Raw genomic sequence first — 27,899 nt, forward strand, 5'->3', positions numbered from 1 at the left:
GATTTTTCACAGAGCTGTATTTAGCCATGCCATATTTATGGATATTGGAAATTTTTTCTTTTTCTCATTGCACATGGAAACAAGAACTTGTACTATACCTGTAACCTTTTTTTAGTGTGTAAAAAGACTTGATTCACAGTGCTTTTACTGAATGTTGACTGCTTAGTAGGGGTATAAATACTGTGTATTTATCTAGCAACTTTAACTTTATGATCTCAACTCCTAGAGCAGTGATTGGTCCTAGTGTTACTTAATAAGTGTTTTAGTTACTTCTAAATAAGGACATTCTCTTTTAAAAGATAAAAGATTCTTTTATACACACACACACACACACACATATAATATATACATATTTCATTGCATGAAAGGTTACTAATGAATTATATGGTTAAATTTGCCTACATACTAAAGAAATCTATATTAAAAGATTTTCAGAGAGCCATATTTAGCCATGCCATATTTATGGATATTGAAATTTTACATATATGTATATATTATATATATATAAATATATAATAGGGCCTCCACACAATTTATCTGTTTTAAGACTAGGCTTGTAAATAATTTCTTAACAGGGAGTTTTGGTAGAAGGGCCTCTGATATTTTCCCCTTCCCCCTGGCCTCTCAGATTGCATAAATGTGAAAAATAATAAAACTTACTGGGAGAAGGCAAGGGCAACCCACTCCAGTACTCTTGCCTGGAAAATCCCATGGATGGAGGAGCCTGGTAGGCTGCAGTCCATGGGGTCGCTAAAAGTTGGACACAACTGAGCGACTTCAATTTCACTTTTCACTTTCATGCACTGGAGAAGGAAACGGCAACCCACTCCAGTGTTCTTGCCTGGAGAATCCCTGGGACGGGGGAGCCTGGTGGGCTGCCGTCTATGGGGTCGCACAGAGTCAGACACGACTGAAGCGACTTAGCAGCAGCAGCAGCAGCAGTAAAATGGGTCAGTGTATGGATGGATGTTTGCTTACACTTGAATAAGATCTTTTCTTTTTATTTCCAGTCTTATTTTCAAACGTGCAAAAGTAACAACTTGTGTATATGTTTATTACTTGGCATTTGTTGTTATTTAAATCTTAAATACTTTAAAATATTAATCTGTGTGGCATTTGTCTTAACCTTCAAAGCATTTTATAAAACTGATTTTTAGCATCCTAATAACAGATAAATTTTATAAAAGTAAAACAGTAAATTTTATAAAAGTTAGAAAACTGATTATTATTTATTATAATAATAATACAGTATTATAAAACTGTATTATTATTACATGACCATTTATGAAGTCGTGTCAATAGATCCCTCATCTTTTGACCTCTAATTCAGTTTATTTACAAGTACTCAATCTTCTTTTTATTAATGAGTTGGTGTGATAGATTACATCTTCTGTCCCTCTTTTACTTTTAAATGGGAGGAACTGAACAAAGGAAAACTTAAATAAGACTAAATTTCATTTTAGGAGAATGGTTACCAGTCTTTGTTGAGCAGCGACGATCAATTATTTATCTATGAGACAGCTGGAGTGCTAATTGTTAATAGTGAGTATCCAGCAGAGCGGAAGCAGGCATTAATGAGGAATCTGTTGACTCCACTCATGGAGAAGTTTAAAATTCTGTTAGAAAAATTGATGCTGGCACAGGACGAAGAAAGACAGGCATCTCTAGCAGACTGTCTCAACCATGCTGTTGGATTTGCTAGGTGAGTGTGATTGGTGAAAATTGGCATTTAAATTGGTGAAGTGATTTTCTCAGTATATACAGAATCATTTACTTAGATTTTTCTAGAATTGGGCATGTGTGTCATGTTTCTGAAACTGGATTGTCCAGAGATTTGTGTAAACATTTCTTTTCTAAATTCATTAAATTAGGAGATTTAGCTGAAGAAGGGAATAGATCTCATAACATTCTGGATTTCTGACTTGACATCTTTTTAAATCCTTAACTTGTCTGATTTCTCTGGTTTAAGTTGATAATGTATTTAAGGAGATTCGCTTAAGTATATATACCAATGACATCAGGGGATCTGTTATGGAATCTTAAAGAGAAGGTGCTGAGGCTTCTTATTAGTTGTTGCATTGTGTCCCAACCACCCAAGCCATTGTTTCTGTCTCTACACATATTTCTTTATTGGTAAAGAATAACAGTATGAAAGTTTGAGTGATTTTTAATTAGAAGCACTTAGAGAAATTGCTCTATAGAAGACTTCCATGCAAAAGCTTATGTTAGAGATATTGTATAAATAACTCAATTCTAAGATTGTTTTCTAATATAAATTGGTGGTTTACAGTTTGTGTAGTATAGCCTATTCATAGTAAATTTTTTTTTTCCTCTTTACTGCATATATTGTCAGCAGGATTTTAGCAAAATATTTAGGTGGGCTCACATTTGAGAGATTGTATCAATTACATTTCATTCATTTAACTTGGGCCCTTTCTGGAATGGTAACTGGAAGCAACCATTAACTAAAAGTGGACATAACTGTGACATGGAAAATAAAGAATTGGCTGCTTTGTTTTGTCAGTTTTATAATTTGTTGTGCATTGTTGTTTATTACTCCATAAACCACTTGAAGAATAAACTTAAAACCAGTTACCTGATCATTGTTTCTGTAGTCGAACCAGCAAAGCTTTCAGCAACAAGCAGACTGTGAAGCAATGTGGCTGTTCCGAAGTTTACCTGGACTGTTTACAGACGTTCTTGCCAGCTCTCAGTTGTCCCTTACAAAAGGATATTCTCAGGAGTGGAGTCCGCACTTTCCTTCATCGCATGATTATTTGCCTGGAGGAAGAAGTCCTTCCCTTCATTCCATCTGCTTCAGAACACATGCTCAAGGATTGTGAAGCAAAAGACCTCCAGGAATTCATTCCTCTTATCAACCAGATTACAGCCAAATTTAAGGTACCATACACCTTCAGAGGTCAGAGAATTTCCTGACTTTAAGATCTCCTGACTTTTGTATTTCTCTTTAGATATATTTTAGCATTTGACTTTTTTTTTTTTTTTTTTTTTTTGAGTATGAGTTATCTGAGGGCATGGATCACACATATTTTTATCATCCCAATGTCTACAATACTCCCTGACACTCAGGGCCTGATCGATAGATATTTAATAAGAATAGATCTTTTCTGTTCTATGCAGCAGAAGAAAACTATTAGTTTGGTGTTTTAGAAAAGCAAATGAAACAGCATTGGATACTAAATGTCTAACAAATAAGTTAAAAGCACTGTAATTTGGGTATCCAAGTAGTTTAAAAGTAATTCAATGTCAGTTTTATGTACAAGGAAATTTAAGCAAAGCATAAGCTAGCTAATGAAATTGGCTAACACTTAACGTAGTGTTTTCTGTGTTCAAAATCTGTCCTGAGCATTTTCTTATACATTCATTTGAATTTTGTAACAACCGTGAAAGTTAAGTATTGTTCTTTTATAGATGAAGAAACTGAGACACTTAACTGAGAGGTAAGGAATTTGCTTAAGGCCATGTAAAGCCTTCACAGAGTTCAATCGTATAAATTCATTTTTAATTTAGCAGTGAAAGTGAAAGTCACTTAGTCGTGTCTGACTCTTTGCTACCCATGGAATTCTCTAGGCCAGAATACTGGAGTAGGTAGCCTTTCCCTTCTCCAGGGGATCTTCCCAACCCAGGGAGAGAACCCAGGTCTTGTGCATTGCAGGCGGAGTCTTTACCAGCTGAGCCCCCACAAGGGAAGCCCAAGAATACTGGAGTGGGTAGCCTATCCCTTCTCTAGCGGATCTTCCTGACCCAGGAATCAAACCGGTATCTCCTGCATTGCAGGTGGATTCTTCACCAACTGAGCTATCAGGGAAGCCCTAATTTAGCAGTAGAATTCATTTATTGAGAATTTAAATTTGACAGTATTCCATGACAATATTTGATTGTGGAATATGTTTGATTCCATGTTACTTGAACCTCAATCTTGAATTGTAGGAAATGGTTTGAACTTAATGATTTTTGAGGCTTTCAATACTGTATATGCTATGTAGATTTTTGTCTTGATATTTGCTAGCTGAATTATATAAATATGTATCCTAAATATAGAAACTCTGGAAAAAGGCTTTATGTAAAACATGTTTTTCCTAAATTTTAAATTAGTAATTTTCTTATTTTCAGATAGTAATAGTTGTTTCCTCTCTTCAGATACAGGTATCCCCATTTTTACAACAAATGTTCATGCCTCTTCTTCATGCAATTTTTGAAGTTTTGCTCCGACCAGCAGAAGAAAACGACCAATCTGCTGCTTTAGAGAAGCAGATGTTGCGAAGGAGTTACTTTGCTTTCCTGCAAACAGTCACAGGCAGTGGAATGAGTGAAGTCATAGCAAATCAAGGTGTGGATGCATGCAGTGCCTAAATTGTCTATTATTTGTCACAGTTCTGTATCTGTATGCCCAAGAGCTAGTTGAAGTAAACACTGAACTTTTTTTTTTTTTATGATTTATGCTCCCTCCCTGTACCATCCCTCTGGGTCATCCCAGTGCACCAGCCCTAAGCATCCTGTATCCTGCATTGAACCTGGACTGGCGATTCGTTTCTTATACAATATTATACATATTTCAATGCCGTTCTCCCAAATCATCCCACCCTCGCCCTCTCCCACAGAGTCCAAAAGACTGTTCTATACATCTGTGTCTCTCTTGTTTCTCACATACAGGGTTATCATTACCATCTTTCTAAATTCCATATATACGCATTAGTATACTATATTGTTGTTTTTCTTCTGGCTTACTTCACTCTGTATAATAGGCTCCAGTTTCATCCACCTCATTAGAACTGATTCAAATATATTCTTTTTAATGGCTGAGTAATACTCCATTGTGTATATGTACCACGGCTTTCTTATCCATTCGTCTGCTGATGGACATCCAGATTGCTTCCATGTCCTGGCTATTATAAACAAACACTGAACTTTTGATGTAGTTGTATGTTGGCCACAAGGATGACAGTTCATTATTATCAGAGTGGCGATCACTTTCACTTCAGCACCCTTAAAATTAATTTGTATTCAGTTCCTGTTTTCTTAAACCAGTGTTCCTTTTTCTTTTTTTTAAGTTGACTAGCAATGTGTTAGCTTCAGATATACAGCCAAGTGATTCAGTTATACACATATCCTTTTTCAGATTATTTTCCATTATAGGTTATTATAAGATACTGAATCTAGTTCCTTATTCTATATAGTAGCTCCTTGTTGGTTATCTATTTCATACATAGTAACGTATATCTGTTAATCTCATCAGCTCAGTTCAGTTGCTCAGTAGTGTCTGACTATCTGCGACCCTATGGACTGCATCATGGCCAGGCTCCCTGTCCATCACCAACTCCTGGAGCTTGCTCACACTCATGTTCATTGAGTCGATGATGCCATCCAACCATCTCATCCTCTGTTGTCCCCTTCTCCTCCCACCTTCAATCTTTCCCAGCATCAGGGGCTTTTCAAATGAGTCAGTTCTTCACATCAGGTGGCCAAAGTATTGGAGTTTCAGCTTCAACATCAGTCCTTCCAATGAATATTCAGGATGCATTTCCTTTAAGAGGATTGGTTGGATCTCCTTGCAGTCCAAGGGACTCTCAAGAGTCTTCTCCAACACCACAGTTCAAAAACATCAATTCTTTGGCACTCAGCTTTCTTTATAGTCCAACTCTCACATCCGTACATGACTACTGGAAACACCATAGCTTTGACTAGACAGACCTTTGTTGACAAAGTAATGTCTCTGCTTTTTAATATGCCGTCTAGGTTGGTCATAGCTTGTCTTCCAGGGAGCAAGCGTCTTTTAATTTCATGGCTGCAGTCACCATCTGCATGATTTTGGAGCCCAAAAAAATAGTCAGCCACTGTTTCCGTTGTTTCTGCATCTACTTACCATGAAGTAACGGGACCAGATACCATGATCTTAGTTTTCTGAATGTTGAGTTTTAAGCCAACTTTTTCACTCTTCTCTTTCACTTTCCTCTAGAGGCTCTTTAGTTCTTCTTCAATTTTTGCCATAAGGGTGGTATCATCTTCATATCTGAGGTTATTGATATTTCTCCCGGCAATCTTAATTCCAGCTTGTGCTTCCTCCAGCCCAGTGTTTCTCGTGATGTACTCTGCATATAAGTTAAATAAGTACGGTGACAGTATACATTCTTAACATACTCCTTTCCCAATTTTGAACCAGTCTGTTGTTCCATGTCAGGTTCTAACTGTTGCTTCTTGAAAGTGAAGTTGCTCAGTTGTGTCTGACTCTTTGCAACCCCATGGATTGTAGCTGGATTGTAGCCTACCAGGCTTCTCTGTCTGTGGGATTTTCCAGGCAAGAGTACTGGAATTGGTTGCCATTTCCTTCAGGGGATCTTCCCGACCCAGGGATTGAACCCGGGTCTCCCACATTGCAGGCAGATGCTTTACCCTCTGAGCCACTGCATACAGATTTCTCAGGAGGCAGGTCAGGTGGTCTGGTATTCCCATCTCTTTCAGAATTTTCCAGTTTGTTGTAGTCCACACAGTCAAAGGCTTTGGCGTAATCAATAAAGCAGAAATAGATGTTTTTCTGGAACTCTTGCTTTTTTGATGATTGAACGGATGTTGGTAATTTGATCTCTGATTCCTCTACCTTTTCTAAAACCAGCTTGAACATCTGGAAGTTCACGGTTCACGTACTGTTGAAGCCTGGTTTGGAGAATTTTGAGCATTATTTTGCTAGTGTATGAGATGAGTGCAATTGTGTGGTAGTTTGAACATTCTTTGGCATTGCCTTTCTTTGGGATTGGAGTGAAAACTGACCTTTTCCAGTCCTGTGGCCACTGCTGAGCTTTCCAAATTTGCTGGTATACTAAGTGCAGTACTTTTACAGCATCATCTTTTAGGATTTGAAATAGTTCAACTGGAATTCCATCACCTGCACTAGCTTTGTTCTTAATGATGGTTTCTAAGGTTCACTTGACTTTGTGTTCCAGGATGTCTGGATCTAGTCCAGTAATCACACCATCATGGTTATCTGGGTCATGAAGATCTTTTTTGTATAGTTCTCCTGTGTATTCTTGCCACCTCTTCTCAATATCTTTTGCTTCTGTTAGGTCCATACCATTTCTGTTCTTTATTGTGCCCATTTTTGCATGAAATGTTCCCTTGGTATCTCTAATTTTCTTAAAGAGATATCTAGTCTTTAGAGGTTAATCTCATACCTCTAATTTATTCCTCCCCACTTCCTCTTCGGTAACCATAAGTTTTTTATGTCTGTGAGTCTTGTTTCTTTTTTGTAAATAAGCTCATTTGTGTCATGATTTAGACTCCACATATAAATGGTACCATATAATACTTGTCTTTCTCTGTCTGACTCACTTTACCTAGTAGGATAATCTCTAGGTTCATCCATGTTGCTGCAGATTGAAATATTCCACTGTTTTTGATGACTGAGTATACCCCACTGTATATATAACCTACATCTTGTTTATCCATGCCTCTTTTGGTGGACATTTAGGTTGCTTCCACGTTTGGGCTTTTGTAAATAGTGCTGCTGTGAACATTGTTGTGCACGTTTCTTTTCAAATTAGAGTTTTCATCTTTTCTGGGTATATGGCAGGAGTAGGATTGCTGGATTACATGGTAACTCCACGTATAGTTTTCTAAGAACAGCCATACTGTCTCCGTACTGGCTGCACCAGCGTACATTGCCACTGTCAGTGTAGAAGAGCTACATTTTCTCCATATGCTCTCCAGCCTTTGTTATTTGGAGGCTTTTTGATGATGGCCATTCTGTGAGGTGATAACCTCATTGTAGTTTTGATTTGCATTTGTCTAATAATTAGCAATGTTGCACATCTTTTTAATGTGCTTCTTGGCCATCTGTTTGTCTTTGAAGAAAGGTCTGTTTAGGTTTTCTGCCCAGTATTTGATAGGGTTGTTTATTTTTTTGTTATTGAGTACTATGAACTGTTTGCATATTTTGGATTTAAGCCCTCATCAATCTCATAATTTGTAAATATTTTCTTCAGTCTTCTCATTTCATTTATGATTTACTTTGCTGTGCAAATGCCGATAAGTTTGTTTAGGTTCCATTTATTTTTGCTTTTATTTCTTTTGCTTTGGAAGACTGACCTAAGAAAATATTGCTGTGATTTATGTCAGAGAATGTTTACTTAACATTCTCGTCTAGTTTGATGGTGTCATGTCTTACATTTAGGTCTTTAAGCCATTTTGAGTTTATTTTTGTGTACAGCATGAGGGAATGTTCTAACTTGACTGATTAACAAGTAGCTGTCTAGCTTTCTCAACGACTTGCCAAAGAGACTGTCTTTTTCCATTATATAATCTTGCCTTTGTAGATTAATTGACTGTAGGTGTTTGTGTTTTTTTTCTGGCTTCTATTTTGTTTCATTGATCTGTATGTTCGTTTTTGTGCCATTATCATGCTGTTTTTACTACAGTAGCTCTGTAGTGTTGTTGGAAGTCTGGGAGGGGTGTGCCTCCAGCTTTGTTCTTTTTCCTCAGGATTGCTTTGGCAATTCTGGGTCTTTTATGGTTCCATATAAATTTTAGTATTATTTCTTCTAATTCTTTAAAAAATACCATGGGTAATTTGATAGGAATTGTATTAAATCCATAGGTAACTTTGGGTAGTATGGCCATTCTAACAATATTCTTCCAAACCAAGAACATGGGATATCTTTCCATTTCTTTGAATCATCTTCAGTTTCTGTTATCAATTTTTTATACTCCTCAGCATATAGATCTTTCACCTCCTTGGTAGGTTTATTTATTGGTTGTGGTTTTTTAAATTTTTTTGGACACAATCTCAAGTGTGATTGTTTTTTGCTTTTTCTGATATTATTAAAGAAATGTGACAGATTTCTATATATTAGACTTGTATCCTGCTACCTTGCTGAACTCATTTATTCTAATATATTTTTTTATGGAATCCTTAGGGTTTTCAATATAGAATATCATGTCATTTGCCTATAATGACAGTTTTACCTCTCCCTTCCAGTATGGATACCACCCTTTATTTCTTTTTTTTGTCTAATTGCTGTGGCTGAGACTTCTAATACTATATTGATTAGAAGTGGTGAGAGTGAACATTCTTCTCTTGTTCCAAAATTGAGCAGGAAGGTTTTTGGCTTTTCACCATTGAGTATTACATTCACTGTGGGTTTGTTATAAATGGCTTTTATTATGTTGAGATATACTCCCTCTGTACTCACTTTGGTGAGAGTTTTTATCATGAAGGGATGTTGATTTTACCAGATGCTTTTTCTGAATCTACTGAGATAATCATGTGGTTTTTGTCTTTTCTTTTTTTGGGGTAGTATGTCACATTGATTTGCATATATTGAACCATCCTTGTGACCCTGAAATAAATCCTACTTGATCATGTGTTTTTATGTGTTATTGGCTTCAGTTTGCTAATATTTTGTTGAGGATTTTTGTGTCTATATTCATCAAAGATACCAGACTATAATTTTCTTAAGACAGATTCTATTTCACTTCTAATGATCAGTCTGTTGAAGTTACCTGTTTCTTCTTCATTCAGATTTGGTAGGCTGTATGTCTCTAGAAATTTTTCCATTTCTTCTAGGTGGTCCATTTTGTTGCCATATAACTGTAGTATTATAATTTTTTTAATTTCTTTAGTACTGGTTGTTATTTCTTTTTCATTTTTTATTTTATTTGAGTCCTTTTCCTTCTTGATGAGACAGGCTACAGGTTTGTTGATTTTGTTTATCCCTTCAAAAAACCATCTCCTGCTTTTATTGCCTTTTTCTATTATTTTTTTAAATCTATTTAATCTGTGTCTTCTCTCTGATATTTATTTCCTTCCTTCTGTTGACTTCAGGATTTGTTTGTTCTTTTTCTAATTCTTTTAGGTGGTAGGTTCCATTGTTTGAGATTTTTCTTGTTTTTTTGAGGAAAGCCTATATCACTATGAACTTCTGTCTTAAGACTGCTTTTGCTGCATCCTGTAGACTTTTGTATGGTAGTTTTACATTATCACTTGCTTTGGTATTCTTTTTTCTTTTTTCTTCTTTGATTTCCTCATTGACCCATTGGTGTTTTAGTACCACATTGTTTGATTTCCACATAGTTGTTTTTCATTTTTCTTTCTGTGGTTGATCTCTAGTTTCATGCCATTGTGGTCAGAAAAGATACTTGAAATTACTTCTATCCTTTTATATTTACTGTGGCTTGGTTGTGTGTTCTAGTATGTGTTTTATTCTAGAGAATGTTCTTTGTTTGCCTAAAGCTATATTAGTTGATTCCTTCATAGTATAATACTGTGATGGCTTCTTGCCAGAATTGACCCGACAATTCAATCTTACTGGCCACTTTTTTTTTTTTTTAATTAACACATTAGTGTCTGGGGGATTTTTGCAGAAATTTAGTGCCTGTGGCCTGCAATTAGTTATGTAACTGAATATTGAATTGTCTCTGGTCAATAAGCTATTAAAAATGGACTACAGGGGTCCACATAGAGAATTTTGCTATATGGAAATCCAGAGGGCAGGATAATGAGGGAATAGTAATTTTTCAGTGTTTTATACTTGAAATTTAGGAGCCAGGATAATAAAAATTGAGGGATCTTATCAACCCTGTAAATGCTTTTGTCTTGTTACTATATATGAACTCAGAACTTCAGATTGCCTTTCTAGTTCCTTTTCAGATTGAACTCCCATTTTTCTCTTCAGGTGCAGAGAATGTAGAACGAGTGCTGGTTACTGTTATTCAAGGAGCAGTCGAATATCCAGATCCCATTGCTCAGAAAACATGTTTTATTATCCTTTCCAAGTTGGTAGAACTCTGGGGTAAGATAATTCTTTTTAAAAAAATCTTGGGGCTTCCCCTGGTGTCTCAGTAGTAAAAGAATGTGCCTGTCAGTGCAGGAGACACAGGTTTGATCCCTGATCCAGAAAGATCCCACATGCCTTGGAGCAACTTAGCCTGTGCATCACAACTATTGAGCCTGTGCTCAAGAGCCCAGGAGCTGCAGCTGCTGAAGCCTGTGTGCCCTAGAGCCTGTACCTCGATAGAGAAAAGCCCACGTAGCAACGAAGACCCAGCACAGTCAAAGATAAATATAATTAAAAAAAAAAATTCTTCATTCCCCAACCTGTTTCCTAAGACAAGAGAGATGAAATGGGATCCTGGTCCTAACACAGACAGGCAGGCACTGGGAGTTGATTTTCACTGGTAATAAATTAAATGACTTCATTATTATACAAGATGAAAATTTGAATTTTCTTAACAGGAGGTAAAGATGGACCAGTGGGATTTGCTGATTTTGTTTATAAGCACATTGTCCCCGCATGTTTCCTAGCACCTTTAAAACAAACCTTTGATCTGGCAGATGCTCAAACAGTATTGGTAAGCACCTAGGAATCTCTTTAGACCTTCTTAGATCTCATGTATTCTAACTCACAATTTCTTCCTTAATGCCAGGCTGATTATATTAGATTTCAGTGACTTTAAAAAAAATAATAATTTCAAATTAGAATATTAATTAAAAAAATTTTTTAAAACATTGATGATACCTTTTGGACCTTTTGTGAATTCTTACTAAATCCTGATATTAAAGTTGACTGTATAAAATGTAGCTCCTCCAGTTTTAACAACCAGGACTTTTTCTAGGACTGTGAAAGGGTACATGATGCAAGCATTCTTTAAAGCTTGGTTGAGTTACTAGTTTCCTACCACTTCTTTCATCCTAAAACTTGTGCTTAATGTTGTTGTTTTTTTTTCTTAATCATTAAGAGAGTAACTTTCTCTTCCTCATTTAATAGTTTCCCCAAATCTCATCTTTAGAATGCTTAATGTCAAGCAGTTGCCCTTTACTCATTTCCCTAGGACCAAGTAAAAGCTTGATTTCTTAATTATAATGCACTACATTAAGACAGTATTTTTGTATTTTTCTGTCTAACTCATTTGTTCCTTTTGCCTGTCTGTTACCATTCCTTTCTCCATCTTTTCTTTGGCAGTAAATGTTAGTGAACAGTGGCAAGGGAAAGAAATGTAGGTTCAGTATTTAAGAATTGACTACTATATTAAATTTCGTAAACTTGCTTTTCATAGGCTTTATCTGAGTGTGCAGTGACACTGAAAACAATTCATCTCAAACGGGTAAGCTTTGTACTTCTTGCTCCCTTATTTTCAGCTTGCATGTTTATTTTTTATAGTTTTAATTGAGTATGTCTTGTTCTTGAAAACTATCTTTTATGAAAATTGATTAACTTCGCCTTCGACTATCTTGGATGTGAGGGTGGGGTCGAACAAAAGTAGTAGCATCCTTTATTGTCTTTCACATTTGGGATAACCAGAAGGTTAAATGTATATTTGTTTGGTTTGACAAACAATAAGAAAAATCTTAACCAGAATTTCACAATCCCAGGTTTCACTACCTGGTAGGTTCTTCACAGATTTGTCCAACTTCTTAGTGTTACTGATTGGTTAGAGCACTTCACTACTTCAGAAGTTTGTAGTCCCCTTGTTAACCTAACAATTTGTATAAATCATAAGTGATTCTGGGCTGAATCTAGCTGGTGTGTTGTTTGCTTTATATAGTGTTTTTAACTAAGGAACTAATTGCCAGCATTTGAAAATCAGGTCCTTTTTTTTTTTAAACAAAGATTTCTGTCTCCAACTTCTCAAAGCCAGGATGCCAGCACATGACTAGCAGTCCCGCATAGCTGAAGTCATCTAGTGAGCAGCAGCTTCCCTCAATCACCCAAAATAAACACATGAGGTTTTGTTCAGAGTCTCCGTACATCCCACTCCCTTGTCTGAACTTGAATTTTTGATTCCAAGAGAGACTTGAAGATTTTTCAATCCAGCATTTTCTCTACACCTATTATGTGCTAGGGAGGAAGGTCTCTGTGTTTGGGGCAGCAAGGGTCCTATATAAACATGAATAAAAAGTGTCCCAACATTTGTGGAGCTTAGAATTGGGCTTCCCTGGTAGTTCAGCTGGTAAAGAATCCGCCTGCAATGTGGGAGACCTGGGTTGGGAAGATCCCCTGGAGAAGGGAACAGCTACTCACTCCAGTATTTTGGCCTGGAGAATTCCATGGGCTATCCATGAGGTCACAAAGAGTCGGACACGACTAAGCAACTTTCACTTAGAATCGGGGAGACCAATACTTAAAAACTCAATTGGATTTGTTAAGTAAGTACTTTAATAGAGGTATAGTAAATTAATCCATTTGTATTAAATGGAACATAGTGGGACTAAAGATGAATGAGCAGATCTGCCCAGGCAGTATATAAGTCAGTACCGAAAAGAGGAAGTATTTTTCAGTTTTTTTAGAGACTGTGAAACAACTGTGGATTCATTAGACTGACCAGGAGGAGCTGGCCCTCTGGACAAAGATACTGTGACAGGTGTAGGAAGACAGATCAGGTGTTCAGTGTAGACTTAGTGAAAAATAGTTATCCTTTTCAACTAAAGTATAGGGATTCAGTTCAGTTCAGTCGCTCAGTCGTGTTCGACTCTTTGCGGCCCCATGAATCGCAGCACGCCAGGCCTCCCTGTCCATCACCAACTCCCAGAGTTCACTGAGACTCACATCCATCGAGTCAGTGATGCCATCCAGCCATCTCATCCTCTGTCGTCCCCTTCTCCTCCTGCCCCCAGTCCCTCCCAGCATCAGAGTCTTTTCCAATGAGTCAACTCTTCGCACAAGGTGGCCAAAGTACTGGAGTTTCAGCTTTAGCATCATTCCTTCCAAAGAAATCCCAGGGCTGATCTCCTTCAGAATGGACTGGTTGGATCTCCTTGCAGTCCAAGGGACTCTCAAGAGTCTTCTCCAACACCACAGTTCAAAAGCATCAATTCTTCTGCGCTCAGCCTTCTTCACAGTCCAACTCTCACATCCATACATGACCACAGGAAAAACCATAGCCTTGACTAGACGGACCTTTGTTGGCAAAGTATAGGGGTAGAATAGCTAAAAACCAAATTGGGACTAGGTATGTGTTACATGTGAAAAGTTGGGAAGTTAGTAGGCAGTGATTGTAATTTAGAATAGCTAGGTAGAAAAAATGTACACAGAACACTTAGAAACGTGGGTCAAAAGAAGTTAGAACTAAATACTAGTTTTGGAGTTCTCAGGTTGTAGTTTAAGATGGAGTAGTAGAAATGAATGAGACCTTCTTAGACCAGGACAGAAAGAACTTTGGCTAAAGCAAGAGTTAGCAGAAAGCTAGAAGTAGGGCCAAAGGTATGAAAGTTAGGGGACTAGAGTCATGAAAGAGAAGACTGGTTAACATTTTGGATGCTAGAGAGTCAAGGAGAATGAGGAATAACAAACAGGAAGAATGATATTTACAATTTGGAAGTGTTTATCTTGTCCTCAGAGTTCTTATTTAGACACACACAGAATTGAATCAAGTGGAACATTATATTTATATGAAATTAAAAGGCGCTTAGTCCTTGGAAGGAAAGTTATGACCAACCTAGATAGCATATTCAAAAGCAGAGACATTACTTTGCCAACAAAGGTTCATCTAGTCAAGGCTATGGTTTTTCCTGTGGTCATGTATGGATGTGAGAGTTGGACTGTGAAGAAGGCTGAGCGCAGAAGAATTGATGCTTTTGAACTGTGGTGTTGGAGAAGACTCTTGAGAGTCCCTTGGACTGCAAGGAGATCCAACCAGTCCATTCTGAAGGAGATCAGCCCTGGGATTTCTTTGGAAGGAATGATGCTAAAGCTGAAACTCCAGTACTTTGGCCACCTTGTGCAAAGAGTTGCCTCATTGGAAAAGACTCTGATGCTGGGAGGGATTGGGGGCAGGAGGAGAAGGGGACGACAGAGGATGAGATGGCTGGATGGCATCACTGACTCGATGGATGTGAGTCTGAGTGAACTCCAGGAGTTGGTGATGGACAGGGAGGCCTGGCGTGCTGCGATTCATGGGGCCGCAAAGAGTCGGACACAACTGAGTGACTGATCTGATCTGATCTGAACATTATATTTGAAAATTATTTACTTCATTTTTCTATTTTCTCATTTATTTACCTGACTGATATCCTCTAGAGGTCAAAGTTTACGTTTCCTCGTTAAAAAAAAAAACAAAACTATACTCCATTTTTAAGTGATAACAGTGGAGTTATATGCAGTGATGAGCAGTGAATGGGCATTTAGTACCGGAGAGTAGTAGAATAAAGAAGTGAGAAGGAAAGTAGAAGTGATACGAGAAACTTGCACAAACAGTCCAGTATTATCTCCTTTCAGGAACAAGTTTCCTTAGAAGGATCATTAAATTGTGACCTGGATTGATCGGGCTAGTGGATCAGGAGTCAAGGTGGATAAGGAAACATAAAGAAAGCCTTTGATTCAGGAGCAATAATGTTAACAGGAAATCCAGATATTAATGCAGGGAGAAGTACATTGAAGAGAGTTGGATTGCTTTTGTTTTGATAGCATCCTTTCAGTTGCACTAGGTTGGAGTAATCAACATATTAAAACATTTAAGTTAGATTCATGTTTGAAGATGAAATTAGTAGAGATTTTGTTTGTTTTCTGAGTATTGGATTTATTGTATTTGGTTGAGGCCACCGTCTCAGCAACAGAGTGCTGTAAGAAAGCCGTTCTCAAACTGTGTCCTAAGTTCTTTGTAAGTGTTGAGAAGGGGCAGAGATTGGGGGTAAGTCTGTGGAACTCTTCTCCCCTCCCTCTGCCAAGTTTACCCTTAAAAAGCCAGATAACTTTCCGAAAGTTTTAGCATCTAGAAGTACTAGCAGTTGGCAACGAAGGACAATGGTTTAAGATATCAAATGACCTGCTCTTTATTTAGTATTTAGTACAGACTTAATTAACAGCAAACTGGACAAATCACCTTATCTTCCTGTGTCTTAGTTTCCTCACCTGGCTACTAAATTCCTGTTTCCTAGTTTATTGAACAGAAGAAGGAGGTGTGCTTTTATTGCTATTATCTCCTATGTAGCATTTTGTTATTTCCTGCTTATATTTTCATTTCTAAAGATGTTAATTTTCCTGGCACTACCCACAGGCTTCCCCCAGCGTGCCTCTAGTCCACTTTGGTAGATTGGGAGCACCTCTCTTTGCTTTCTTTTTCAGTCCTGTGAGTCAGACTCTGGTTTTATGATCTCTTGCATTTAGAAGAATATTTGTTTAGTCTCTAGCACTGCATAATACTGCGTAATGTTAATGTGTCCTGAGTGCTAAGTGTTATTCTAGCAGCTTTACGTTTGTTAACTAATCCAACCCTCACAATAACTCCATTTTTTCAGAAACAGGCTCAGGGAGATTAAGTAACCTACCCAAGTTACTAGAAGTTAGCCAGAGCCAGGCTTCAAAGCAGTCTGGCTTTAGAATCTGTGTTCTTAATCACAATACCATATTGTATTTAAAGTATTCATATATTGTTCCAATTTAATTTTCAGGGCCCAGAATGTGTTCAGTATCTTCAACAGGAATACCTGCCTTCCTTGCAAGTAGCTCCAGAGATAATTCAGGTAAGAGCTGTCATAGCAGATTTTCCTCTTAATCTTAATTAAAGAAGTTGTTGTTTAGTCCCTAAGTCATGTCTGATTCTTTGTGATCCCATGGATTGGAGCCCACAAGGATCCTCTCTCCATGGGATTTCCTAGGCAAGAATACTGGAGTGGGTTGCCATTTCCTTCTCCAAGGGATCTTCCCAACCCAGGGATTGAACCTGCATCTCCTGCTGGCAGGTGGATTGTTTACCACTGAGCCACTGTAATTCAATTTAAATTTTGATTGGAGAAAGCCAAACCTGGAAGTTCCTGGTGGTCCAGTGGTTAAGACTTCACCTTCTGGTGCAGGGGTACAGGTTCCATTCCTGGTCAGGAAGATCCCACATACCTCTTGGCCAAAAGACCAAAACATAATCATAATTGTAACAAAATCAAAAAAAAGGCTTTAAAAGAAAAAAGAAAGCCAGAACTATTACATTCACCTTGACTTAATACACATAGGATAGCCAAAGTCCAAACATCAGAGGGTCTGTGAAATTGAATGGGGGAAAAAATGTCTTTTTCTTTTCCATCTAATAGAAATTTAATTTCCTACCATTGTGTGGGTGACAGATCATAGTAGTATTCACATTGCCTGTGACTTTGTCACTCATAGGAATCACAGATATTTTTATATCACATTACATTGTTCCAGAGATCTTGAAATAGCCACTAGACCTTGTTATCTAAGTCAGTAAGTCTTATTATTCTGATATATAGCAGAATATATCTGCCACAAATATATTTCATAAGCATAATTCATTATCATTAGTTTGCTTTGTAACCCCATGTATTTTAACAGTATTTTTTAAAACATTCTGAAAGTGGTCTAATAGGCTCCCCCAGCCTGCCAGCGGGGGCTGTGGCACATGAACGCATGGTCTGAAGGTTTGTGCCAGGTGGTTAACTTTACACAGGCCAAGCTCACCTGTTGGTTAGCTTGTGAATTTGAAATCATATTTTGAGCTGAGCAGCACAGTCATTTTTATGATGGCATTCAGTTGTTTTCTGAGCATCTAGGTATCGAGACCTCTTGTGCAATAGCACATAGTTCTAATGAAGTATCAAAATCCCGATTGAAACTAGAGTTAGGATGTCTTGTGTAGATTCTAAGGATTGTTTCTTCATCAATAGTATTTTATAATGCTGTTTTTTAAGAGGCACTGAAAAAACTGAATGAAAAACAGACCTCACATAAGAGTACTTACAAAATTAATTTTCAATGAATTTATGATCTCTAATTTTATAACATATCTTTAACTTGGATATTAATTTTCTCATTTACCATTTGTTACATAAGTAAATTAATATTTTATAAAAACAGGATGTTACTAATTACTTATGATCTTAATGCATCAGAAACAGAAATATACCACTCAATTTTGAATAGCTCAAATAGTTTCCTAGATTACTAAATGAAGCAAAGTTATTATATTTCTATCTAATAATTTGCTTGTAAAAGATAATGATTCCCAGTTTTCCCTTTTCTCATATGCCGTCTGACTGCGCTTCTTGCACAATTCTATTGAAGAGAATTTTCTCTTTTTCGTTTGGTCTGGCTCCTCACAATTACCCTTTTACTAGATGAGAACAGCCATAGCCATGTAATTTTTGTAAAGACAAAAAAAGAGACACAAAGAGGGAGGGACGGAGTTCCGTCCCGGGAAGGAGTCTTAAAAGAGAAGTTTCCAAACACCAGGAAACCTTCTCACTGCGAATCTGTGCTGAGCTTTGGAAGCACAGAGGGCAACATAACAGGAAGAAAAAAATAAATAAACAATTAAAACTCGAAGATTGCGAGTCCTACGGTAACTCCCCAGCGGAGAAGCAGCGCGTGAAGCGCCTGCAGCGCCATTAGCAAGCGGGGCTGGGCAGGGCGCAGCCTTGGGCTGCATCGCTTAAGTAGAATCTGGCCTGAATACCTGAGCACTATCTGGGCGAAATAATTTGGGCTAGCAAACCAGACTGTGGGATATCTACCACGCGAAAAGCCAGCCCCAACCTAAGACACCGCCAGGCCAGCGCCTGGAACAAAGAATTGAACAGAGATAGCGGCTGCAGACCTTCCCCCCTCGGTGACAGGCAGCCAGAGCGGAAAGGGCAATCGCAGCCCCAGAGAGACATTATCTATAAAACTGTAAGCAGGCTTCTTTGCTAACTAAAACTTTTTGGGGTCTGGGACGGTTAACATCTGCCTGAGAAGGTGCGCGGTTTTACACCCAGATAACCGAGTGGCGGGGGCGATAAGTCGCAGCATTGGTGCTCGCCAAACACCTCATCACTTGAGCTGCTCGGACCTGGGAAGAGCACAAAACTCAGGCCCAACTGAGTCTGCGCCTCTGAGGACTACCCAGTGCCTGAACCTGGCGGCTTGGACCTGGGAGGTACATACAGCCCAGGGCCAGCCTCGGATTGTTCAGCGGAACAACCTAGAGCCCGAGCAGTGTGGGCAGGAGGCTACGCAGCGCCGTGGCGGGGCAGACCCAGTGTGGCTGAGGCACTGCGGCGCACGCCAGTGTTATTTGTTTGCAGCATCCCTCCCTCCCTCCCCACAGCGCGACTGAACAAAAGAAGAAATACAGCTCCACCCATCAGAACACCGACACAAGCTTCCTAACCAGGAAACCTTGACAAGCCACCTGTACAAACCCACACACAGCGAGGAAAAGCCACAATAAAGAGAACTCCACAAACTGCCAGAATACAGAAAGGACACCCCAAACTCAGCAATTTAAACAAGATGAAGAGACAGAGGAATAGCCAGCAGATAAAGGAACAGGATAAATGCCCACCAAACCAAACAAAAAGGAAGAGATAGGGAATCTACCTGATAAAGAATTCCGAATAATGATAGTGAAATTGATCCAAAATCTTGAAATTAAAATGGAATCACAGATAAATAGCTTGGAGACAAGGATTGAGAAGAAGATGCAAGAAAGGTTTAACAAGGACCTAGAAGAAATAAAAAAGTCAATATATAATGAATAATGCAATAAATGAAATTAAAAACACTCTGGAGGCAACAAATAGTAGAATAACAGAGGCAGAAGATAGGATTAGTGAATTAGAAGATAGAATGGTAGAAATAAATGAATCAGAGAGAATAAAAAAAAACGAATTAAAAGAAATGAGGACAATCTCAGAGACCTCCAGGACAATATTAAGCGCTACAACATTGAATCATAGGGGTTCCAGAAGAAGAAGACAAAAAGAAAGACCATGAGAAAATACTTGAGGAGATAATAGTTGAAAACTTCCCTAAACTGGGAAGGAAATAATCACCCAAGTCCAAGAAACCCAGAGAATCCCAAACAGGATAAACCCAAGGTGAAACACCCCAAGACACATATTAATCAAATTAACAAAGATCAAACACAAAGAACAAATATTAAAAGCAGCAAGGGAAAAACAACAAATAACACACAAGGGAATTCCCATAAGGATAACAGCTGATCTTTCAATAGAAACTCTTCAAGCCAGGAGGAATGGCAAGACATACTTAAAATGATGAAAGAAAATAACCTACAGCCCAGATTATTGTACCCAGCAAGGATTTCATTCAAGTATGAAGGAGAAATCAAAAGCTTCTCAGACAAGCAAAAGCTGAGAGAATTCTGCACCACCAAACCAGCTCTCCAACAAATACTAAAGGATATTCTCTAGACAGGAAACACAAAAATGGTGTATAAATTCGAACCCCAAACAATAAAGTAAATGGCAGCAGGATCATACTTATCAGTAATTACCTTAAGCGTAAATGGGTTGAATACCCCAACCAAAAGACAAAGACTGGCTGAATGGATACAAAAACAAGACCCTACATATGTTGTCTACAGGAGACCCACCTCAAAACAGGGGACACATACAGACTGAAAGTGAAGGGCTGGAAAAAGATTTTCCATGCAAATAGGGACCAAAAAAAGCAGGAGTAGCAATACTCATATCAGATAAAATAGACTTTAAAACAAAGGCTGTGAAAAGAGACAAAGAAGGTCACTACATAATGATCAAAGGATCAATCCAAGAAGAAGATATAACAATTATAAATATATATGCACCCAACAGGGAGCACGCAGTATGTAAGACAAATGCTAACAAGTATGAAAGGAGAAATTAACAATAACACAATAATAGTGGGAGACTTTAATACCCCCTCACACCTATGGATAGATCAACTAAACAGAAAATTAACAAGGAAACACAAACTTTAAGCGATACAATAGACCAGTTAGACCTAATTGATATCTATAGGACATTTCATCCCAAAACAATGAATTTCACCTTTTTCTCAGCGCACATGGAACCTTCTCCAGGATAGATCACATCCTGGGCCATAAAGCTAGCCTTAGTAAATTCAAAAAAATAGAAATCATTCAAGCATCTTTTCTGACCACAATGCAGTAAGATTAGATCTCAATTACAGGAGAAAAACTATTAAAAATTCCAACATATGGAGGCTGAACAACACGCTGCTGAATAACCAACAAATCACAGAAGAAATCAAAAAGAAATCAAAATTTGCATAGAAACGAATGAAAATGAAAACACAACAACCCAAAACCTGTGGGACACAGTAAAAGCAGTCCTAAGGGAAAGTTCATAGCAATACAGGCACACCTCAAGAAACAAGAAAAAAGTCAAATAAATAACCTAACTCTACACCTAAAGCAACTAGAAAAGGAAGAAATGAAGAACCCCAGGGTTAGTAGAAGGAAAGAAATCTTAAAAATTAGAGCAGAAATAAATGCAAAAGAAACAAAAGAGACCATAGCAAAAATCAACAAAGCCAAAAGCTGGTTCTTTGAAAGGATAAATAAAATTGACAAACCATTAGCCAGACTCATCAAGAAACAAAGGGAGAAAAATCAAATCAATAAAATTAGAAATGAAAATGGAGAGATCACAACAGACAACACAGAAATACAAAGGATCATAAGAGACTATTATCAACAATTATATGCCAATAAAATGGACAACGAGGAAGAAATGGACAAATTCTTAGAAAGTACAACTTTCCAAAACTCGACCAGGAAGAAATAGAAAACCTTAACAGACCCATCACAAGCACGGAAAGTGAAACTGTAATCAAAAATCTTCCAGCAAACAAAGCCCAGGTCCAGACGGCTTACAGCTGAATTCTACCAAAAATTTAGAGAAGAGCTAACACCTATCCTGCTCAAACTCTTCCAGAAAATTGCAGAGGAAGGTAAACTTCCAAACTCATTCTATGAGGCCACCATCACCCTAATACCAAAACCTGACAAAGATCCCAAAAAAAAAAAACTACAGGCCAATATCACTGATGAACATAGATGCAAAAATCTAAACAAAATTCTAGCAATCAGAATCCAACAACACATTAAAAGATCATACACCATGACCAAGTGGGCTTTATCCCAGGGATGCAAGGATTCTTCAATATCCATAAATCAATCAATGTAATACACCACATTAACAAATTGAAAAACAAAAACCATATGATTATCTCAATAGATGCAGAAAGCCTTTGACAAAATTCAACACCCATTTATGATAAAAACTCTCCAGAAAGCAGGAATAGAAGGAACATACCTCAACATAATAAAAGCTATATATGACAAACCCACAGCAAACATTATCCTCAATGGTGAAAAATTGAAAGCATTTCCTCTAAAGTCAGGAACAAGACAAAGGTGCCCACTTTCACCATTACTATTCAACATAGTTTTGGAAGTTTTGGCCACAGCAATCAGAGCAGAAAAGAAATAAAGGAATCAAATTGGAAAGAAGAAGTAAAACTCTCACTATTTGCAGATGACATGATCCTCTACATAGAAACCCTAAAGACTCCAGAAAATTACTAGAACTAATCAATGATTATAGTAAAGTTGCAGGATATAAAATCAACACACAGAAATCCCTTGCATTCCTATACACTAATAATGAGAAAACAGAAAAAGAAATTAAGGAAACAATTCCATTCACCATTGCAACAAAAGAATAAAATACTTAGGAATATATCTACCTAAAAAAACTAAAGACCTATATATAGAAAACTATAAAACACTGGTGAAAGAAATCAAAGAGGACACTAATAGATGGAGAAATATACCATGTTCATGGATTGGAAGAATCAATATAGTGAAAATGAGTATACTACCCAAAAGCAATTTATAGATTCAATGCAATCCCTATCAAGCTACCAACAGTATTCTTCACAGAGCTAGAACAAATAATTTCACAATTTGTATGGAAATACAAAAAACCTCGAATAGCCAAAGCGATCTTGAGAAAGAAAAATGGAACTGGAGGAATCAACCTACCTGACTTCAGGCTCTACTACAAAGCCACAGTTATCAAGACAGTATGGTACTGGCACAAAGACAGAAATATAGATCAATGGAACAAAATAGAAAGCCCAGAGATAAATCCACGCACATATGGACACCTTATCTTTGACAAAGGAGGCAAGAATATACAATGGATTAAAGACAATCTCTTTAACAAGTGGTGCTGGGAAATCTGGTCAACCACTTGTAAAAAGAATGAAACTAGAACACTTTCTAACACCATATACAAAAATAAACTCAAAATGGATTAAAGATCTCAGCGTAAGACCAGAAACTATAAAACTCCTAGAGGAGAACATAGGCAAAACACTCTCTGACATACATCACAGCAGGATCCTCTATGACCCACCTCCCAGAATATTGGAAATAAAAGCAAAAATAAACAAATGGGACCTAATTAAACTTAAAAGCTTCTGCACATCAAAGGAAACTATTAGCAAGGTGAAAAGACAGCCTTCAGAATGGGAGAAAATAATAGCAAATGAAGCAACCGACAAACAACTAATCTCAAAAATATACAAGCAACTCCTACAGCTCAACTCCAGAAAAATAAATGACCCAATCAAAAAATGGGCCAAAGATCTAAATAGACATTTCTCCAAGAAGACATACAGATGGCTAACAAACACATGAAAAGATGCTCAACATCACTCATTATCAGAGAAATGCAAATCAAAACCACTATGAGGTACCATTTCACACCAGTCAGAATGGCTGCGATCCAAAAGTCTACAAATAATAAATGCTGGAGGGGTGTGGAAAGGGAACCCTCTTACACTGTTGGTGGGAATGCAAACTAGTACAGCCACTATGGAGAACAGTGTGGAGATTCCTTAAAAAACTGGAAATAGAACTGCCTTATGATCCAGCAATCCCACTGCTGGGCATACACACTGAGGAAACCAGAAGGGAAAGAGACACGTGTACCCCAATGTTCATTGCAGCACTGTTTATAATAGCCAGGACATGGAAGCAACCTAGATGTCCATCAGCAGATGAATGGATAAGAAAGCTGTGGTACATATACACAATGGAGTATTACTCAGCCATTAAAAAGAATACATTTGAATCAGTTCTAATGAGGTGGATGAAACTGGAGCCTATTATACAGAGTGAAGTAAGCCAGAAGGAAAAACAAATACAGTATACTAACATATATATGGAATTTAGAAAGATGGTAACGATAACCCTGTATCTGAGACAGCAAAAGAGACACTGATGTATAGAACAGTCTTATGGACTCTGTGGGAGAGGAGAGAGGTGGGAAGATTTGGGAGAATGGCATTGAAACATGTGAAATGTCATGTATGTCCAGGTTCAGTGCGATGCAGAATGACTCATTCTTTTATCTCTCCTCCCCTCCTGGCCCCTCAGGAGTTTTGTCAAGCGCTTCAGCAGCCTGATGCTAAAGTTTTTAAAAACTACTTAAAGGTAGGTATTTGGAAGACTTACATATTTTCATACAATTAGGTGATATTTCAGAGTCAATACATACTACAGCATACTGTATCATACTGTAGTTTGACCAACAGTTACATAGTTACATATTTGGGAATCTCTTTGCTCTAAAATCTGCTTCTAAGAATCCACAATTAAAAACTATTACTACATTTCAGTTTTATGTGAAGGCCCTTTCAGCTGAGCTCCTACAAAAGGTTAGAGTAAGATAAGCACACTGAATTGTATATGCCTGACCATGTTGATACGAAAATGTCATTTCCTTTTACAGTTTTGTGATGTAACTAAATAGGAACTAGAGAATTGAGAGAGCAAGTAATATTTAAGAACAGCTACCCATATTGAGTTGAAAGTAAGGAACTAAAAATAAAGAAACAGAAGTATGTGTTACTTGGTTATATCCTATCTTGAAACTTTCAAATTTGCAAAATGGACAAAAAGTAGAATCCTCAGATTTGGCCATGAAGGCTCTTTTTATAGTCATAAAACCATTGAATTAACCAAACCAACCTCCAAGTATTTATTTGGTATTCATTTCTACAGTTAAATCCATGAAACAGCTTTCTTGCCCTCACACAGCTAGTCACTCAGTCAGCACTCTGTGACTGCCTTGTTATGTAACACATACTGTCCTAACTGCTGCAGATACCAGTATGAGTGACTTTCTCTGCCCACAGGGAGCTCATGGTCTGGAATTAAAGTTATAGTGTGACAGCTTGAGGAACTGTTCTTTACTTTATTAATTATTTTCAACAAATTTCAAGGTAAAGCACGTGCTGAATTTCTTAGTGATAAGTAACTTAATGGCTCCCTGGTCCTTTTGCCAAAGGCATTCAAGTCAAGGGACTTCACTGATAAATAAGTGTGCTACCCTTCAACTTTGGTTCTACCATCTTCCCTTGCCAATTTTTCCCCTAGTAATAGTTTGTCAGCTTAAACTGACCAAAGAGTTTGTGAGAAGAGAGTTACTGTTTATCATTGGGAACCCTCCCCTTTCCCAGTTCCCCATAAAAGTACCTGTGGAAGTAACTTCTGTTAAGTAACTGATCATCACACTGGATTAAAGGACTAAAAATAAATTGTAACTCTGTTAGAGGTATCTGTTCCAGCAGGTCTAGGTACACTGTAGGAGGCTTGTGCTCCAAGTATATTCATCCCAACAGCATTTATAGTCTTCCTCCCAAGCGCAGCTTCTCTATGGCATTATTCTTCTAGTTGGAAAAAAAATGAAGTTCCTTCTTTTGAGCCTCCTCTGTTCCTGTCTGATTAATCCTTAGATCTTCCCGATTGTTTGCTCCTCACTGTCTCACTTGTTTTCTGTCTCCCGTGCTGCCACTCTGGTGTCGGCTTCTGTTCTCTCACTCTGATTTCCCTTCCCTTGTTCTATCCAGGTTGATCCATTTGAAAACATTGAAAAGTTTTCTGAAATTCATTCCTCTTCTTCATGATCTTCATAGGCTTAATTGTTGACTAAACAGTAACAAATTCTTTAATTTGGCATTTAGATGCTTTTTTTTTTTTCAGATTCTGAGCTCAAGACTACCTTTTTGTTTTCTCTTGCAGGAATATCCCTTACTATTCCTGCTGTTCTTCAGATATTCTGCCTTATTAGCACTCTTTCCCTTTAGGAATTCTACCCATTCTTCAAGGCTAACCTTAATCGTGGCCTCTATGTTTTGTTTATATAGTGATGATTCTTTTCTCTCCACTTAGTCAATAGATAGTTAATAATTATTATGTGAATGTCTGATCTACTAGGTGTTACAGATACAATGACGAGTGTGGTCCTTATCCATAATGAGTTTACTGCCTTCTATTTACTTTCTGGTGCTTACTTAACATGAACCCAACTATGGACGGGAGTAATATTGAGCCAGTGCTTAGCACAGCCTCTAGCCTACATATTCATAGTCTTAGATGTTAAATTGGAAGTACTTTTTTATAATCAAATAAATAGTCAAGGGATAACACCTGCTATCTTTAGCTTTGACTTGTTTGTTTCTTCCTCAGAATTTAATTTCCTCCCATTAACTTTGACAGTAGTGCCAGTCAGCAAACCATTGTCAAGAGCATGTTCCCCTCTCACTGCTTGACTCTCATAGCACTGGAGGGAGCACCATATTTTCACTAGTTTCCCAATTGAGTAATGGCAACATTAGTTATCTCTAGACTTACCAAGTTGTCCAGAAGAGACAGTTTTTGGCTTGTATTATGTGTGATTTATGGAGTATATGAAATGTTTTAGAATAGTGACTAGCACCCAGTAACATGGAGCCCTTCTTCAGGTAAAAGGTGATAATCATCTGACATCAGTACTAAATGAACTAATACCTTATTTACAGGTGTTCTTCCAGAGAGCAAAGCCCTGAGGACTAGATCTCCCTGTGCCTACTTCATGATCAAGAATTCCAGTTAATAATTTATAAATAAACAATTTTTTGTGTGCTGTTCACACTGGTCTTTTTAACATTGCTTTGAGCTTATTGCAGTATATGTTTTGGGATTTTTTTCTCTAAAATGGGTGTAATTTCCCCTAAATTACAGGTATGTGACAACATAGAGAAGTTGCATGCCGATTAAATCGTTCTATATAAAAGTGCTGTTGTAAGATACAGCAGAGTTATCCTAGTACCTTTTTTTTTTTTTAACTTGAAACTTTTAAGTCCTTTATAAAGACCATAGCAAGAAAACAGTGTACTTCTTTTTCATTACTGAATATAAAATGTTTGAAAATTAAAATTTTTGTTTTATGTGTGCAGACTCATAAACTTTCATTTATGTGTGCAGACTCATAAAAAAGTGGGGGGAATAAAATCAAAATTAACTTTTTTGTAGATAGCTATTACATTTCCTTAGACTGTTTCAATGCCAATGTGTATTCTACAAAACAGAATGGTTTCATAAATTAACTGATTAAAGAGTAGGTGCTGGTGTTATACATTTTTTATTAAAAAAAAAGCAAATAAATTTTATGTAGTGAAATATATCAAGTCTTTTGGAATTATTTTAAATACTTGAGCCTTATTTTTTCATCTCTCCTTGATTTTCCATTTAAGGGACTGCACATACTGTATGAGTGTTTGGATGATTTAATTATGCTCCTAAAAGAGTATATCCTACTTTGTTCTATTAAGCAATTTAGAATCTTTTTTCAAATGCACTACAAAAAGCCTGTATGCATATGTTGATAGAATTAAAAATCTAACATTTTCCATCTTAACTGGATTTACTTAGGTCACAATATACCTTTGTGTTTATAATGCTTATAAGTAGTAGCTGCCGGTTTAGTTCCCCTGCCTTCCCCCGTTTGTATTCATAACTATGCAAGAAACCTTCCCTGGTGGCTCAGACAGTAATGAGTCTGCCTGCAGTTCGGGAGACCTGGGTTCAATCCCTGGGTCGGAAAGATCCCCTGGAGAAGGGAACTGCTACCCACTCTAGTATTCTTGCCTGGAGAATTCCATGGACAGAGGAGCGTGACGGGCTACAATCCATGGGGTGCAAGGAGTCGGACACAACTGAGTGATTAATGCTTTCACTTTCATGCAAGAAACCAAGACGATAAGACCAGTAGCACTATTGGAAAATTAAGAAAGGATGGACAAAACTGAGCAGCAGAATTA

General features: G+C 37.5%; 1 protein-coding gene across 3 annotated transcripts in view; it reads left to right on the top strand.

The window, feature by feature from the left end:
- XPOT (exportin for tRNA) overlaps positions 1-27,260 on the top strand; it is a 172,039-nt gene extending 144,779 nt beyond the window's left edge. For all 3 annotated transcript variants that reach the window (XM_070370529.1, XM_005902531.2, XM_070370530.1), the window contains 9 exons: positions 1,464-1,702; positions 2,616-2,901; positions 4,162-4,351; positions 10,686-10,802; positions 11,246-11,361; positions 12,067-12,114; positions 16,397-16,468; positions 24,193-24,249; positions 26,619-27,260. In XM_070370529.1, the coding sequence (XP_070226630.1) occupies positions 1,464-1,702; positions 2,616-2,901; positions 4,162-4,351; positions 10,686-10,802; positions 11,246-11,361; positions 12,067-12,114; positions 16,397-16,468; positions 24,193-24,249; positions 26,619-26,645 (1,152 nt within the window). In that variant the 3' untranslated portion in view covers positions 26,646-27,260. The remainder of the gene's footprint in view (positions 1-1,463; positions 1,703-2,615; positions 2,902-4,161; positions 4,352-10,685; positions 10,803-11,245; positions 11,362-12,066; positions 12,115-16,396; positions 16,469-24,192; positions 24,250-26,618) is intronic.
- Positions 27,261-27,899: the final 639 nt, after the last annotated feature.

The sequence above is a fragment of the Bos mutus genome, chromosome 5, assembly GCF_027580195.1.
Source record: "Bos mutus isolate GX-2022 chromosome 5, NWIPB_WYAK_1.1, whole genome shotgun sequence".
In the NCBI taxonomy this organism is placed as follows: Eukaryota; Metazoa; Chordata; class Mammalia; order Artiodactyla; family Bovidae; genus Bos; species Bos mutus.